Source organism: Balaenoptera ricei, chromosome 9 (assembly GCF_028023285.1).
Source record: "Balaenoptera ricei isolate mBalRic1 chromosome 9, mBalRic1.hap2, whole genome shotgun sequence".
Lineage (NCBI taxonomy): Eukaryota > Metazoa > Chordata > Mammalia > Artiodactyla > Balaenopteridae > Balaenoptera > Balaenoptera ricei.
In genome coordinates this window covers 52,891,113-52,906,115 of record NC_082647.1, presented here as the reverse complement: position 1 = coordinate 52,906,115, position 15,003 = coordinate 52,891,113, and the positions used below count along the sequence as shown (strand labels likewise).

Genomic DNA, 15,003 nt, shown 5'->3' with positions numbered 1-15,003 from the left:
CATTGCATGGCACTTATTTGAATTACAGGTGTTTATTTTTTGAAGTGATGAAGCAGTTTTAGCTTCTGTTCCAGGTTAGAATAAAAGCAGGACACTGATAGTCATGAGGAATTTAAACAGAATTTATCTTTTAAGTTAAAGCAGGCAGGATTCAAAGCCTGGGAGATCAGTGTGTTAGAAGGACTCTGTGGAGCAGGATTGGTAAACTTCGGCTCTCAGAGCAGAATCTGTTAGCTCTGTGTTTTATATTGTCTGCTAGGGATGAGGGACTAGATTAGAAGTTTATTCTTTTTTTTTTTTTTTAATTTTATTTATTTATTTTTGGCTGCATTGGGTCTTCATTGCTACGCGTGGGGCTTTCTCTAGTTGCGGCGAGCGGGGGCTACTCTTTGTTGCGGTGCGGGGGCTTCTCATTGCGGTGGCTTCTCTTGTTGCAGAGCACGGGCTCTAGGCACGCGGGCTTCAGTAGTTGTGGCACGCGGGCTGAGTTTCTCCGCGGCATGTGGGATCTTCCCGGACCAGGGCTGGAACCCGTGTCCCCTGCATTGGCAGGTGGATTCTTAACCACTGTGCCACAAGGGAAGCCCAAGATGTGTATTCTTCAAGATTGTCATTAAGTCCCTGATAATAGCTTAAATACAGTACATAAAGGGATGTTCACATAGACTTGTGAACTCATAAATATGTAAGATTAATAAGTCCCATAAATTGTTAAAGCAATTACTGTATAATCTTTTCAGACTAAACTTTAAAATAATGTAGTGTTTTTCTTGCAATTATTTAACTCTTGCTTAGAGACTCTCTCTTATAGGATGGGTGAGTGAATATGTGGTGCTATATAGGACTTGAAAATTAATTTTAAAAATATGCTTATCTGTTTTATTGTGGAAGATTATAAAAGGTTCGAATTGTGGCTTATGGATGCCTTTAATTATTTTAAGATGTTTTCCTGTGATGTATCCTTAGGAAACCCCTGTAGATTATGTATTGTGGATTACTTAAATATGCTGACAACACTTCAAAAAAAACACCAGAAAATAATTTCACAACCCCTCTTACTAAAACTATACCACAGTAAAACTCAGCTTGATTTAAAATGTTGATAGTCATGTTTTAGTGCAAAAAAGTTATTCCTTTTAAAAAGTAGCAGAAATACCTAGTAGAGTTAAATTATTTAAAAGCCATTTTCACTTTTGAGGATTCCACTTCAGAGGCAGGGGTGTTAGAGTTCACAGTAGTCATAATTTTTAGACATCTCATTCCCATTATACAGTCTCCCTTTTATTTGTCATCATTTTAATACTTTTAGGAAACACATGAAGTTTTCCAAGTAAACATCAGGGTCCCTTGGAAGCACGTCTGGTTCATCCCAGTCATCTTCAGAATCTGTTAGAGAGCTGTTGCAAGGATTAAATGTATGGTCATTACATTTTGGGTGGGAGTTCAAGAGCCAGGAAATAGAAAAAATATGAAACTTTAAATATTTTTATTTATTGGTGTCTCCAGTAGGGTTGATGTCCAATCCATCTAATAGTATGTAACTAATTTTGTTGATTATTTAAAAGTGCTGGGATTATTTGGATTCTTAAACTGTAACAAAAACTTGTGCCTAGAACTCTGGTGGTCTTCTTACAATGAGCTTGGAAAGGGATCTTCTTGATGCTGAGCCCATGAAGGAACTTAGCAGGAAGCGTCCTTTGGTATGTTCTGAGGTTAACGGGCAGATAATTCTTTTAAAGGTAAGTTTAAGTTCTTTGGACTTGTGGGAGATTCAGAAGTACAAAGGGGAGTGGTGGTGGTACTTTTCAGGAAAGTAAAGACCCACTGTTTATTTTCTAAATTATGTGAATTGACTGGTATGATGATTATGCTTCCAGTGTGGTTGCCAGAACTAATTTTGAATTTAAAGTTTCTCTCATTTCCCTAAATAATGTATGTCTTTAATAGGATATACTTGCTTTCCTTTTTTCGGGTGAACTTATTACGTTCTAGCCAAAAGCCTTTTAAAATTCTTGTTTTTCTTACATTTCTCTTTGAAATCTCAACTATTTTGCCAACACAGTCTTCTGTTCTTTGATTTCTTCTCTTCATTGACCTGGAAAACTGTTAATCATGATAGTAGGATAATTACTTTGGCCTTAGTGAGTACATATTGTAGAGTGTATATTAAGCTACTGGTAGAAATGTTCTTTTCTTTCTAAATCATATCATTTAAAGCAGATAGAAAAAGTACTTATACAATTTAAAAAAATAAATTTAGATATATTTTAACTTACATAAAAATCTAATTTAAGTTGGAATGATATATAATTAGAGTGAGATTTTTAATCTTGGAATTGCCAATCCCTCTTTTTTTTTTTGGTACAAGGGCTATTCTGTGGATGTCGACACAGAAACCAGGGTAATTCAGAGAGCAGCTGCGTATCACAGAGCTTGGAGAGAAGCTAAAGAAGAGTCTGGGTTGCTACCATTGATATTCCTATTTTTGTGTAAGGTAAAGTTTTTATGCTAATCTCTTGCAGAAAACATTTTATTTAAAGTGCGTTTTAGCTCCAAGCTTTAGAGAAGTAATTAATTCCTTTTAATTTTTTTAAAATTGAAGTATATAGTTGATTTACAATATTGTGTTAGTTTCAAGTGTACAGCAAAGTGATTCAGTATATTTGCAGATTTTATTCCATTACATGATAATGGGTATAATTCCCTGTGCTACACAGTAAATCCTTGTTGCTTATCTATTTTATATATAATAGTTTGTATTTGTTAATCCCATACCCCTAATTTGTCCCTCCCACTTTCCCTCTCCCCTTTGGTAACCACAAGGTTGTTTTCTATGTCTGTGAGTTTGTTTCTGTTTTGTATATACATTCATTTGTATTATTTTTTAGATTCCACATATGTGATGTATAGTATTTGTCTTTCTCTGACTTATTTCACTAAGCATGATATTTTCTATCCATGTTGTTGCAAATGGCAGTATTTCATTCTTTTAAATGGCTAATATCACATTGTATATCTACCACATCTTCTTAATCCAGTCATCTTTTGATGGGCATTTGAGTTGCTTCCATGTCTTGGCTATTATAAATAGTGCTGTTATGAACATTGGGGTGCATGTATCTTTTAGAATAAGTTTTTTTTGTTTTTTCCGGATATATACCCAGGAGTGGAATTGCTGGATCATATGGTAGTTCTATTTTTAGTTTTTTGAGGAACCTCAATACTGTTTTCCATAGTAGCGACACCAATTTACATTCCTACCAACAGTGTATGAGGGCTCCCTTTTCGCCACATCTTCTCCAAAATTTGTTATTTGTAGATTTTTTGATGATAGCCATTGTGACAGATGTGAGGTGATACCTCATTGTGGTTTTGATTTGCATTTCTCTAATAACTAGTGATATTGAGCATCTTTTCATGTACCTGTTAGCCATCTGTATGTCTTCTTTGGAAAGATGTCTATTCAAGTCTTCTGCCCATTTTTTGATTGTTTGGTGTTTTTTGATATTGAGTTGTATGAGCTCTTTGTATATTCTGGATATTAACCCCTTGTTAATCGCATCATTTGTGAATATTTTCTCTCATTTCATAGGTTGTCTTCATTTTGTTGATAGTTTCCTTTGCTGTGCAAAAGCTTTTAAGTTTAATTAGACAGTCTTTTCAAAAGGTGGTGCTGGGCATGTAAAACAATGAAATTAGAGCATTCCCTTACACTGTATATAAAAATAAACTCAAAATAGTTTAAAGACCTAAATATAAGACATGAAACCATAGAACTCCTGGAAGAGAACATAGAAGAAACAGTCTTTGACATAAATTGTAGCAGTATTTTCTCCTATCAGTCCCCCAAGGCAAAAGAAATAAAAGCAAAAATAAACAAACGGGGCCTAATTAAATTTAAAAGCTTTTGCACAGCACAGAAGTAATTCTTTCCAGAAAAGTTATTTTGTACAGTCATTGTATACTAAAAATATATTGAAGAATTTTTCACTTACATTCTCATTCTCTGTTTTGCTTCTCAGTCTGATCCTATGGCTTATCTGATGGTCCCATACTATCCTAGGGCAAACCTGAGTGCTGTTCAGTCCAGCATGCCTTTAACTTTAGAAGTAAGTAAAAAACCTTATTTCCACGGATGTATTAAATGAGAAGAATGACATCTAAAGTTTATTGAGGATATACTACATGCTTTATACAGTGTACAATTTTGACTCATTCTATTTAATTGTCATATCCGCCCTGTGATATGAGTTATCCCATTATATACAGATTAGAAAAATGAGGCTCACAGAGATTAATGTGACTTGCACAGGGTCCCTCATCCAGTGGCTGAGTTGAGACTTGGAATTGGGTCTTTTTGGCACCAAAGCCTATCCTTATAACTATTAAGCTGTGCTGTGTGTAAATTGTGTAGTATAGCACTTGGTATTATAAGTTTTAAGCAATAGCTTTGATTTCTATCGTAAATTTGAATTAGTAATAACAATAAAGGATGCCCAGATTCTTGCTACCCAGTAACACTATTTCAGTCTCTTTTTCTTTTCTAGATGCTTTCTGCTCATTATTTGTAATCCAAGTCTTCTTAGAGACTGTAGTCTCTAAGTCATACACACACACACACACACACACCCCCCACACGGTATTACCAGTGACATAATCAGGACTTCTGTCCTTTAATTCTTTCTCTATGCTGTATTCTTTTTAAAGGTTCATTTGGAAGAAGCTTAGTCACTTCTGGAAAAGTCTTTTAATTAGAGAAAAGGTTCAGCTGTTAAAATGATTTGTCTACTTCCTGACTTCTTTTGTATGTACTTGTCTATAGGAAGCTTTAAAGGTCATGAAAGGTGTTGCCCAGGGCCTGCATACGTTGCACAAGGCTGACATAATTCATGGATCACTTCATCAGAACAATGTATTTGCTTTAAACCGTCAACATGGAATTGTTGGAGATTTTGACTTCACCAAATCTGTGGTAAAATATAGTGGTTTTATAAATAAGTTCTAGACTTCATTTAGTATTATTATTATTAGGCAGTAGTTCAGCACTTTTACATCATATGGTAATTTATTATAAGATCTTTGCCTTCAGTTAAGGTGTGTCATGTAGTGTAAGCAATTATGTGTTATCAGGTAGGTGCTGGAACAAGAGTTTCTAAAGTTGTGCATTATATTTTTTAACCGTAAGTCTTAGGAGCAACCTGAAATTACAGTCAGTGGCATTGACAACATTAGCATTAATTAATTAATTCATCAAGAAACATTTAGTTGCTGGAAATACACAAGGAAAACTAGGTGGCCATCTCCTGTCTCCCAGTCTACTGGTGCCCTCCCCCTCAATAGATTAAATTTAGATATACACGCTTTGCTATTTTTTGATTAATGGGCATTTTTAGAAACTTGGGAACCTTGGACTTTTCCATTTAATTCAAGTTCTAGTTTGATGACATTGCCTGTGAATTTTGGTGTCATATTACCTCAGAAGAGGCAGTTTGTGGGAATAACAAACATCAGACAATTAAAGAGCATATTGTGATCTTTTTTATTTTTCTTTTTGGTAGAATGGGCAATTTCAAAATACACACAATCATGAGGGAGCAGTTCTCTTTGTTAAAGTAACAGCTTTATTGAGATATAATTCACATACCATAATGTGTATATTTCACTACTAATTTTAATATAGTCAAAAGGTTCTGCATCAATCACCACTGTCTAATTCCAGAACAATTTTTATCACCCTCAAAAAGAAACCCCATACTGGTTTGCAGTTACTCCCCCTTTCTTTCTCTACTCAGCCTGTTGGAAACCACTAATCCATTTTCTGTCCCTATGGATTTGCCTATTCTGGACATTTCCTATAAATGGAATCATGTGTGGCCTTTCGTGATTGACTTATTTCACTCTGCATAATGTTTTAAAGGTTCATCCATGTTGTAGCATGTGTCTAAACTTCATTCCCTTTTAAAAATGCCCAAATAATATTTCGTTGTATGGATATGCCATGTTTTGTTTTTACCTTTGTCAGTTTGTGGGCATTTGGGTTTCCACTTTTTGATTATTATGAATAATGCTGCTATGAAAATCAGTATACAAGTTTTTGTGTGGAGATATGTTTTCTTGGGAGTGGAATTGTTGGGTTATATGGTAACTCTTCTGTGTTTCACCGTTTAAGGAAAAAAACTGTTTTCCAAAGTGGCTGCACTGTTTTACATTCTCATCAGCGATGTATGAGGATTCCAGTTTCTCAACATCCTTGCCAATATTTTATTGTCTGAGGAGTTCCTTTTTGACTAGTGAAAGTCATAATGCTTTTTTATTTTTTTTTAAAGATTTTTTTTGATGTGGACCATGTTTTTAAAGTCTTGATTGAATTTGTTACAATTATTGCTTCTGTTTTGTGTTTTGGTTTTTTTGGCCGCGAGGCCTGTGGGATCTTAGCTCCCTGACCAGGGATCGAACCTGCACCCCCTGCATTGGAAGGCAGAGTCTTAACCACTGGACTGCCAGGGAAGTCCCCATAATGCTTTATTTGTTGGTCGTCTGCAAGTTATAGGATAATGCCACCTGTCTGTATACAGTTTCAGTGGTGTTCATATGGTACCTCAAAAAGAAGAGAAAATAAAAATGTAAAACTATAATGAAATGCTGGATTATAAAGGATTTATACAGAGTAGATTTGCTGAAGTGTTTGTTTATTTATTTGAAAATTAGCATAACATCTTAAGAAAAATAACTGAACTGTGAGTTTTAAAAAGTTCTCAATTCATAGGGATCCTGGTTACTTTACCTTTTGAACATGCCATTTGCACAACTATAGATATGACTCCAAGGAATTCTTCCTGTTTTATACTGATTTGTCAGCTGTTATTATCCAACAAAACATTGTTTTTAATCTCTATTTAAAATTATTTACTTTGAAATATTGATTAAAGTCACCTTTTGCTGCATTTTTCACCCTACTCTCAGATTGAAGTACTAATCAGGAAGGGTAATTTGAAAAGTAGACTGTAGTCGAGAGCATTGCTTTTCATACTTCATACTCCATGTGAATCTTCTGGGGATCTTGTTAAAATGCAATTTTTAGAAATTAAGGTAAAATTAGTATATGATACTATATGTTTCAGGTGTACATAAAATGCAGATTTTTATTCAGCATTTCTGGGATGGAGATTTTGTATTTCTAACAAGCTCCTGGGTGATACTGTAGCTGCTGGTCTTTGGACCACACTCTGAGAAGCAAGGATAATGATGGTAGTGATATGTGCTAGGTAATTATTGTGCTGATTACCTTTACCTTTACAATAACTCTGTAAAGTACTTACAAATTAATTTCCTTTTTACAAATTAATTATTTTAGGCTCAAAGTGGTTAAAGCCCAAGGTCACATAGCAAATAAATGGCAGAGTGGGAATTGCAGTCAAGGTTTGTCTGAATCCAGGGTTCATGTTCTTGTCATTCATCATCCTTTGACACATTGGAAATGGTGTACTTAGAAAATGGTCAGTAAGGAAGTACTTTGTAGACTTGTGGTTTTTAAAAGTTATTTAGAATTTTCAGAATTAGAAAATAGCACTGCCTCTAGCCCTTATGAAGTGTGGTTTTTTGTTTTTTGTTTTTTTAATTTTTATTTATTTATTTATTTATTTATGGCTGTGTTGGGTCTTCGTTTCTGTGAGAGGGCTTTCTCTAGGTGTGGCAAGTGGGGGCCACTCTTCATCGCGGTGCGCGGGCCTCTCACTATCGCGGCCTCTCTTGTTGCGGAGCACAGGCTCCAGACGCGCAAGCTCAGTAGTTGTGGCTCACGGGCCCAGTTGCTCCGCGGCATGTGGGATCTTCCCAGACCAGGGCTCGAACCCGTGTCCCCTGCATTGGCAGGCGGATTCTTAACCACTGCGCCACCAGGGAAGCCCCTGAAGTGTGTTTTTTAAAAAAAGAGTACCAAATTCTTAAAGAATCACTGGTTCTTAATTTTTAATCTGCTGGAGTCTACAATGTGAAATTTAACCCTAGTCTCACTGTTAATTTCATGAGACTGATTTTAAGAGCAATTTATAATAGTGGAAATTAGGTAAAAATATTTGAAAGCAAGAGAGAATAAAATATTTCAAATGCATATTTTTTGTGTTGATTAAATGCAGATTACTTCACAGAATGCCGCCTCAACTGTGTTGCCTTTAAAATATTTAACCTACTGTTTTTGTAGAGTCAGCGAGCCTCAGTGAACATGATGGTTGGTGACTTGAGTTTGCTATCACCTGAATTGAAAATGGGAAAACCTGCTTCTCCAAGTTCTGACTTATATGCTTACGGCTGCCTTTTATTGTGGGTATGTTATTTTTTTATTGAAACAGATAAGTCATTTATTTATATGTATTTCAGTATAGAAAGTGATGATTTGAAGTGGCTTTCCTCAGTATATTACTCTGAATAAAAAATAGTGGTAGATTTTCTGTAGAAAAAAATTTCTTCCCACTTGTTTTTAAAATTTTGTCATAAACTGTTGCTCTACAGTTGATCTTTGAACAACATGGGTTTGAACTGCCTGGGTCCGCTTAAGTGCAGTTTCATTTTCAATAGTATATACTATAGTACCACGCCATCCATGGTTGCGTGGATACAGAGGAACCAGGGATATGGAGGGCCAACCATAAATTCTATGCGGGTTTTCAACTGTGCCAAGCTTCGGCACCTCTAACCTCCATGTTGTTCAAGAGTCAGCTGTACTTATCATCTGTTGTGTACTTTCTAGAAATTGGCTTGATAATATGCTTTACATAGCATGCTACTGTCTTAGTTTTATTGAAGTCAAGATTAACAGTGAAGATGGTTTTGTCCTATATTAATCTGGAAGTAATTCATGCATATATGGAAAATAAATATTAAATGATATTAAATGAGCCTTGAGTAAATGTTCCTGCTTTGAGTGTAAACCAAATAGCTATTTCTAATCCATGGTTTAAACCCATTCTTCCTGTGAAATATGAGGGATTAAGTGTTAACAAGGGAAGGATGTCTGTTCTTACTTCTTCTGTTTAACATTGTACTGGAGGTTCTAGCCCAGGGGTCAGCAAAATTTTCCATAAGCGGCCAGATGGTAAATAGTTCAGGCTTTGTGGGACATACGGTTTCTGCTGCTTTAGCGTGAAAGCAGCTGTAGACAGTACATAAATGAGTGAGTGTCTCTGTTCCAATAAAACTTTATTTATGGATATTGAAATTTGAATTTCATATAATTTTCATGTGTCATGAAATAGTATTCTTTGATTTTATTTTAAACATTTTAAAATGTGAAAACCATTCTTGGCTTGCACACTGCATGAAAACAAGCAGTGGGATGGATTTGGCATGCAGGCTGTAGTTTGCTAATCCTGGTTCTAGTCAGTCAAATAAGGCAACAAAAAGAAATAAAGGGCATATAGTTTGAAGATGAAGAAGTAAAGCCATCTTTATTTGCAGATGACGTGATTAATTATGTAGAAAATCTTTTTGAATGTTATATACATAAATGCTACTAAACCCACCAAATTTAGCAAGGTTTCAGGATACAAAATCAGTATAATAATTAATTGTGTTTCTATATACTAGGAAATTGAAATTAAACAGTCATTTACAGAAGTATAAAAAATATGGAGCTTTTAGAGCTAAATTGACAAAAGATTTGCAAGATCTGTATACTGAAAACTACAAAAGTATTGTTGAGAGAAACTAAAGAAGGTGTAAATAAATGGAGAGATGCGCCATGTTCATGGACTGGAAGAATCAGTGTTGTATGGATGTGAATTCTTCTCAAATTGGTCATAGTTGTGATACAATTTCAACAAAACTCCTTCTAGGCTTACTTTTTTTTTTTTTTTTGACAGTAATTAACAATCAGATTCTGTAGTTTATAGGAAAATACATGGGATCTGGGATAGCTAAAACAATTTTGAAAAAGAATGCAAGTGGAGGATTTTAACTGATTTTAAGACTTAATAAAATTACAGTAAATCAAGACAGTGTGATACTGATGTAAAGTTAGACATAGATCAATGGAACAGAATAGAGACAATAGAAATACACCCACTAAAATATGGTCAATTGATTTTTGACCAAGGTGCCAGGACAGTTCTATGAGGGAAAAGATAGTCTTCAACAAACGGTATTGTAACAATTGGATATCTGTACATAAAAAATAAACTTTGACTCATTCATTGCACAATGTATAAAAATTAACTCTAAATGTATATTAGACCAAAATGTAAAACCTAAGTCTCTAAAACTCAGGAATAAAATACAGGAGAAAATCTTACTGAGTTTGGCAAAGTTTTCTTGTAATAGGACACAAAAAACATCAAGTATAAAAGAAAATAATTTGGATTTCATCAAAATTTAAAATTGTGGTCTTCACAAGACACTGTTACAAAAATGAAAGGCAAGTCATACACAAACTTGGAGGAAATATTTGCAAAACATATATCTGACAGAAGACTTCTTTCCAGCTTACAATGAACTCTTACAACTGAATAATAAGACAACTCGGGGCTTCCCTGGTGGAGCAGTGGTTGAGAGTCTGCCTGCCAATGCAGGGGACACGGGTTCGAGCCCTGGTCTGGGAAGATCCCACATGCCCTAGAGCGGCTAGGCCCGTGAGCCACATTCACTGAGCTGGCGCGTCTGGAGCCTGTGCTCCGCAGCAAGAGAGGCCGTGATAGTGAGAGGCCCGCGCACCGCGATGAAGAGTGGCCCCCGCTTGCCACAACTAGAGAAAGCCCTCTCACAGAAACGAAGACCCAACACAGCCATAAATAAATAAATAAATAAATAAAAATTAAAAAACAAAAGCAACAACAAAAAAAGCACTTTCCTACACAATTTCCCCCTCAACCCCGGATAGATTTATAAAAAAAAAAAAAAGAAGACAACTCAAAAATGGGCAAAATATTTAAATAGGCACTTACCAAATAAAATGTCCAGATGGTAAATAAGCATGTGAAAACATGCTCTCAATATCATTAGTCTTTGGGGAAATATAAGTTAAAACCAAAATGAGATACTACCACATGCCCACTATAATGTCTAAAATTAAAAATACCACATCAAGTGTTGGCTAAGATGTATAGCAACTAGAACTCTCATATATTGCTGAGGGGAATGTAAATGTAACAACCACTTTGGAAAACAACTTGGCAGTTGTTAAAAGGTTAAACATATACCTATTATATGACCCAGCTGTTTTACTCTTAGGTATTTAGCCAAGAGAAGTAAAAGCATATGTCCATACAAAGACTTGTACAAAAATATTCAAAGACATTTTATTTGTAAGAGCCAAAAAATGGGAACAACCCGAATGTCCATAAACGGATGAATGGAAAAACAGTCTGCTATATATTCATTGGAATACTACTCAGCAATAAAATGGAATGAACTATTAATACAGGCATGCCTTGTTTTATTGTGCTTCACTTTATTGCACTTCGCATATATAGTGTTTTTTATATATTGAAGGTTTGTGGCAACCCTGCATGTCAGATGATGGTTAGCGTTTTTTAGCAATAAAGTATATTCTTAAATTAAGGTATGTACATTGTTTTTTATTCTTTTATTTTTTTTAACATCTTTATTGGAGTATTAATTGCTTTACAGTGTTGTAAAGTTTCTGCTGTATAACAAAGTAAATCAGCTATATGTATACATATATCCCCATATACCCTGCCTCTTGTGTCTCCCTCCCACCATCCCTATCCCACCCTTCTAGGTAGTCACAAAGCACCAAGCTGATCTCCCTGTGCTATGCAGCTGCTTCCCACTAGCTATCTGTTTTACATTTGGTAGTGTATATATGTCCATGCCACTCTCTGACTTCATCCCAGCTTACCCTTCGCCCTCCCCGTGTCCTCAAGGCCATTCTCTGTGTCTGCGTCTTTATTCCTGTCCTGCCCCTAGGTTCATCAGAACCATTTTTTTTTTATTCCATAAATATATGTGTTAGCATACGGTATTTGTTTTTCTCTTTCTGACTTCACTCAGTATGACAGACTCTAGGTCCATCCACCTCACTACAAATAACTCAGTTTCGTTTCATTTTATGGCTGAGTAATATTCCATTGTATATATGTGCCCCATCTTCTTTATCTATTCATCTGTCGATGGACACTTAGGTTGCTTCCATGTCCTGGCTATTGTAAATAGTGCTGCAGTGAACATTGTGGGACATGACTCTTTGAATTACGGTTTTCTCAGGGTATATGCCGGGTAGTGCGATTGCTGGGTCATATGGTAGTTCTATTTTTAGTTTTTTAAGGAACCTGCATACTGTTCTCCATAGTGGCTGAACCAATTTACATTCCCACCAACAGTGCAAGACGGTTACCTTTTCTCCACACCTTCTCCAGCATTTATGGTTTGTAGATTTTTTTGATGATGGCCATTCTGACTGGTGTGAGGTGGTACCACATTGTAGTTTTGATTTGCATTTCTCTCATGATTAGTGATGTTGAGCATCCTTTCACATGTTTATTGGCAATCTGTATATCTTCTTAGGAGAAATGTCTAGGTCGTCTGCCCATTTTTGGATTGGGTTGTTTGTTTTTTTGATATGGAGCTGCATGAGCTGCTTGTATATTTTTGGAGATTAATCCTTTGTCAGTTGCTTCATTTGCAAATATTTTCTCCCATTCTGAGGGTTGTCTTTTCATCTTGTTTATGGTTTCCTTTGCTGTGCAAAAGCTTTCAAGTTTCATTAGGTCCCATTTGTTTATTTTTGTTTTTATTTCCATTTCTCTTGGAGGTGGGTCAAAAAGGATCTTGCTGTGATTTATATCATAGAGTGTTCTGCCTATGTTTTCCTCTAAGAGTTTGATGGTGTCTGGCTTTACATTTAGGTCTTTAATCCATTTTGAGTTTATTTTTGTGTATGGTGTTAGGAAGTGTTCTAATTTCATTCTTTTACATGTAGCTGTCCAGTTTTCCCAGCACCACTTACTGAAGAGGCTGTCTTTTCTCCATTGTATATTCTTGCCTCCTTTATCAAAGATAAGGTGACCATGTTTGCATGGGTTTATCTGTGAGCTTTCTATCCTGTTCCATTGATCTATATTTCTGTTTTTGTGCCAGTACCATACTGTCTTGATTACTGTAGCTTTGTAGTATAGTGTGAGGTCAGGGAGCCTGATTCCTCCAGCTCTGTTTTTCTTTCTCATGATTGCTTTGCCTATTCGGGGTCTTTTGTGTTTCCATATAAATTGTGAATTTTTTTGTTCTAGTTTTGTGAAAAATGCCAGTGGTAGTTTGATAGGGATTGCATTGAATCTGTAGATTGCTTTGGGTAGTAATTTTCACAATGTTGATTCTTCCAATACAAGAACATGGTATATCTCTCCATCTGTTTGTATCCTCTTTAATTTCTTTCATCACTGTCTTATAGTTTTCTGCATACAGGTCTTTTGTCTCCTTAGGTAGGTTTATTCCTAGATATTTTACTCTATTTGTTGTGGTGGTAAATGGAAGTGATTCCTTAATTTCTCTTTCAGATTTTTCATCATTAGTGTATAGGAATGCAAGAGATTTCTGTGCATTAACTTTGTATCCTGCTACTTTACCAAATTCATTGTTTAGCTCTAGCAGTTTTCTGGTAGCATCTTTAGGATTCTCTATGTATAGTATCGTGTCATCTGCAGACAGTGACAGTTTTACTTCTTCTTTTCGATTTGGATTCATTTCTTTTTTGTCTCTGAGTGCTGTGGCTAAAGCTTCCAAAACTATGTTGAATAATAGTGGTGAGAGTGGGCAACCTTGTCTTGCTCCTGATCTTAGAGGAAATGGTTTCAGTTTTTCACCATTGAGAACGATGTTGGCTGTGGGTCTTATATGGCCTTTATTATGTTGAGGTAGGTTCCCTCTATGCCTACTTTCTGGAGAGATTTTATCATAAATGGGTGTTGAATTTTGTCGAAAGCTTTTTCTGCATCTGTTGAGATTATCATATGGTTTTTATCCTTCAGTTTTTTAATATGGTGTATCACATTGATTTCTGTATATTAAAGAATCCTTGCATTCCTTAGGTAAACCTCACTTGATCATGGTGTATGATCCTTTTAATGTGCTGTTGGATTCTGTTTGCTAGTATTTTGTTGAGGATTTTTGCATCTATGTTCATCAGTGATATTGGCCTGCAGTTTCCCTTTTTTGTGAGATCTTTGTCTGGTTTTGGTATCAGGGTGATGGTGGCCTCATAGAATGAGTTTGGGAGGGTTCCTCCCTCTGCTATATTTTGGAAGAGTTTGAGAAGGGTAGGTGTTAGCTCTTCTCTAAATGTTTGATAGAATTTGCCTGTGAAGCCATCTGGTCCTGGGCTTTTGCTTGTTGGATGACTTTTAATCACAGTTTCAATTTCAGGGCTTGTGATTGGTGTTTTTATGTTTTCTATTTCTTCCTGGTTCTGTCTTAGAAGGTTGTGCTTTTCTAAGAATTTGTCCGTTTCTTCCAGGTTGTCCATTTTATTGGCATATAGTTGCTTCCAGTAATCTCTCCTGATCCTTTGTATTTCTGCAGTGTCAGTTGTCACTTCTCCTTTTTCATTTCTAATTCTATTGATTTGAGTCTTCTCCCTTTTTTTCTTGATGAGTCTGCCTAATGGTTTATCAATTTTGTTTATCCTCTCAAAGAACCAGCTTTTAGTTCTATTGATCTTTGCTATTGTTTCCTTCATTTCTTTTTCATTTATTTCTGATCTGCCCTTTATGATTTCTTTCCTTCTGCTAACTTTGGGTTTTTTTGTTCCTTCTCTAATTGCTTTAGGTGTAAGGTTAGGTTGTTTATGTGAGATGTTTCTTGTGTCTTGAGGTAGGATTGTATTGCTATAAACTTCCCTCTTAGAACTGCTTTTGCTGCATCCCATAGGGTTTGGGTCGTCGTGTTTTCATTGTCATTTGTTTCTAGGTATTTTTTTGATTTCCTCTTTGATTTCTTCGGTGATCTCTTAGTTATTTAGTAGCATATTTAGCCTCCATGTGTTTGTATTTTTTACAG

The 15,003-nt window shown here is 35.6% G+C and overlaps 1 protein-coding gene across 2 annotated transcripts in view; it reads left to right on the top strand.

Moving 5' to 3' along the window:
• The window catches only part of STK31 (serine/threonine kinase 31), an 87,034-nt gene that overhangs the window by 42,115 nt on the left and 29,916 nt on the right, over nt 1-15,003 (top strand). For both annotated transcript variants that reach the window (XM_059932755.1, XM_059932756.1), the window contains exons 17-21: nt 1,614-1,739; nt 2,369-2,494; nt 4,023-4,109; nt 4,823-4,972; nt 8,201-8,323. In XM_059932755.1, coding sequence (XP_059788738.1) covers nt 1,614-1,739; nt 2,369-2,494; nt 4,023-4,109; nt 4,823-4,972; nt 8,201-8,323 — 612 coding nt within the window. The remainder of the gene's footprint in view (nt 1-1,613; nt 1,740-2,368; nt 2,495-4,022; nt 4,110-4,822; nt 4,973-8,200; nt 8,324-15,003) is intronic.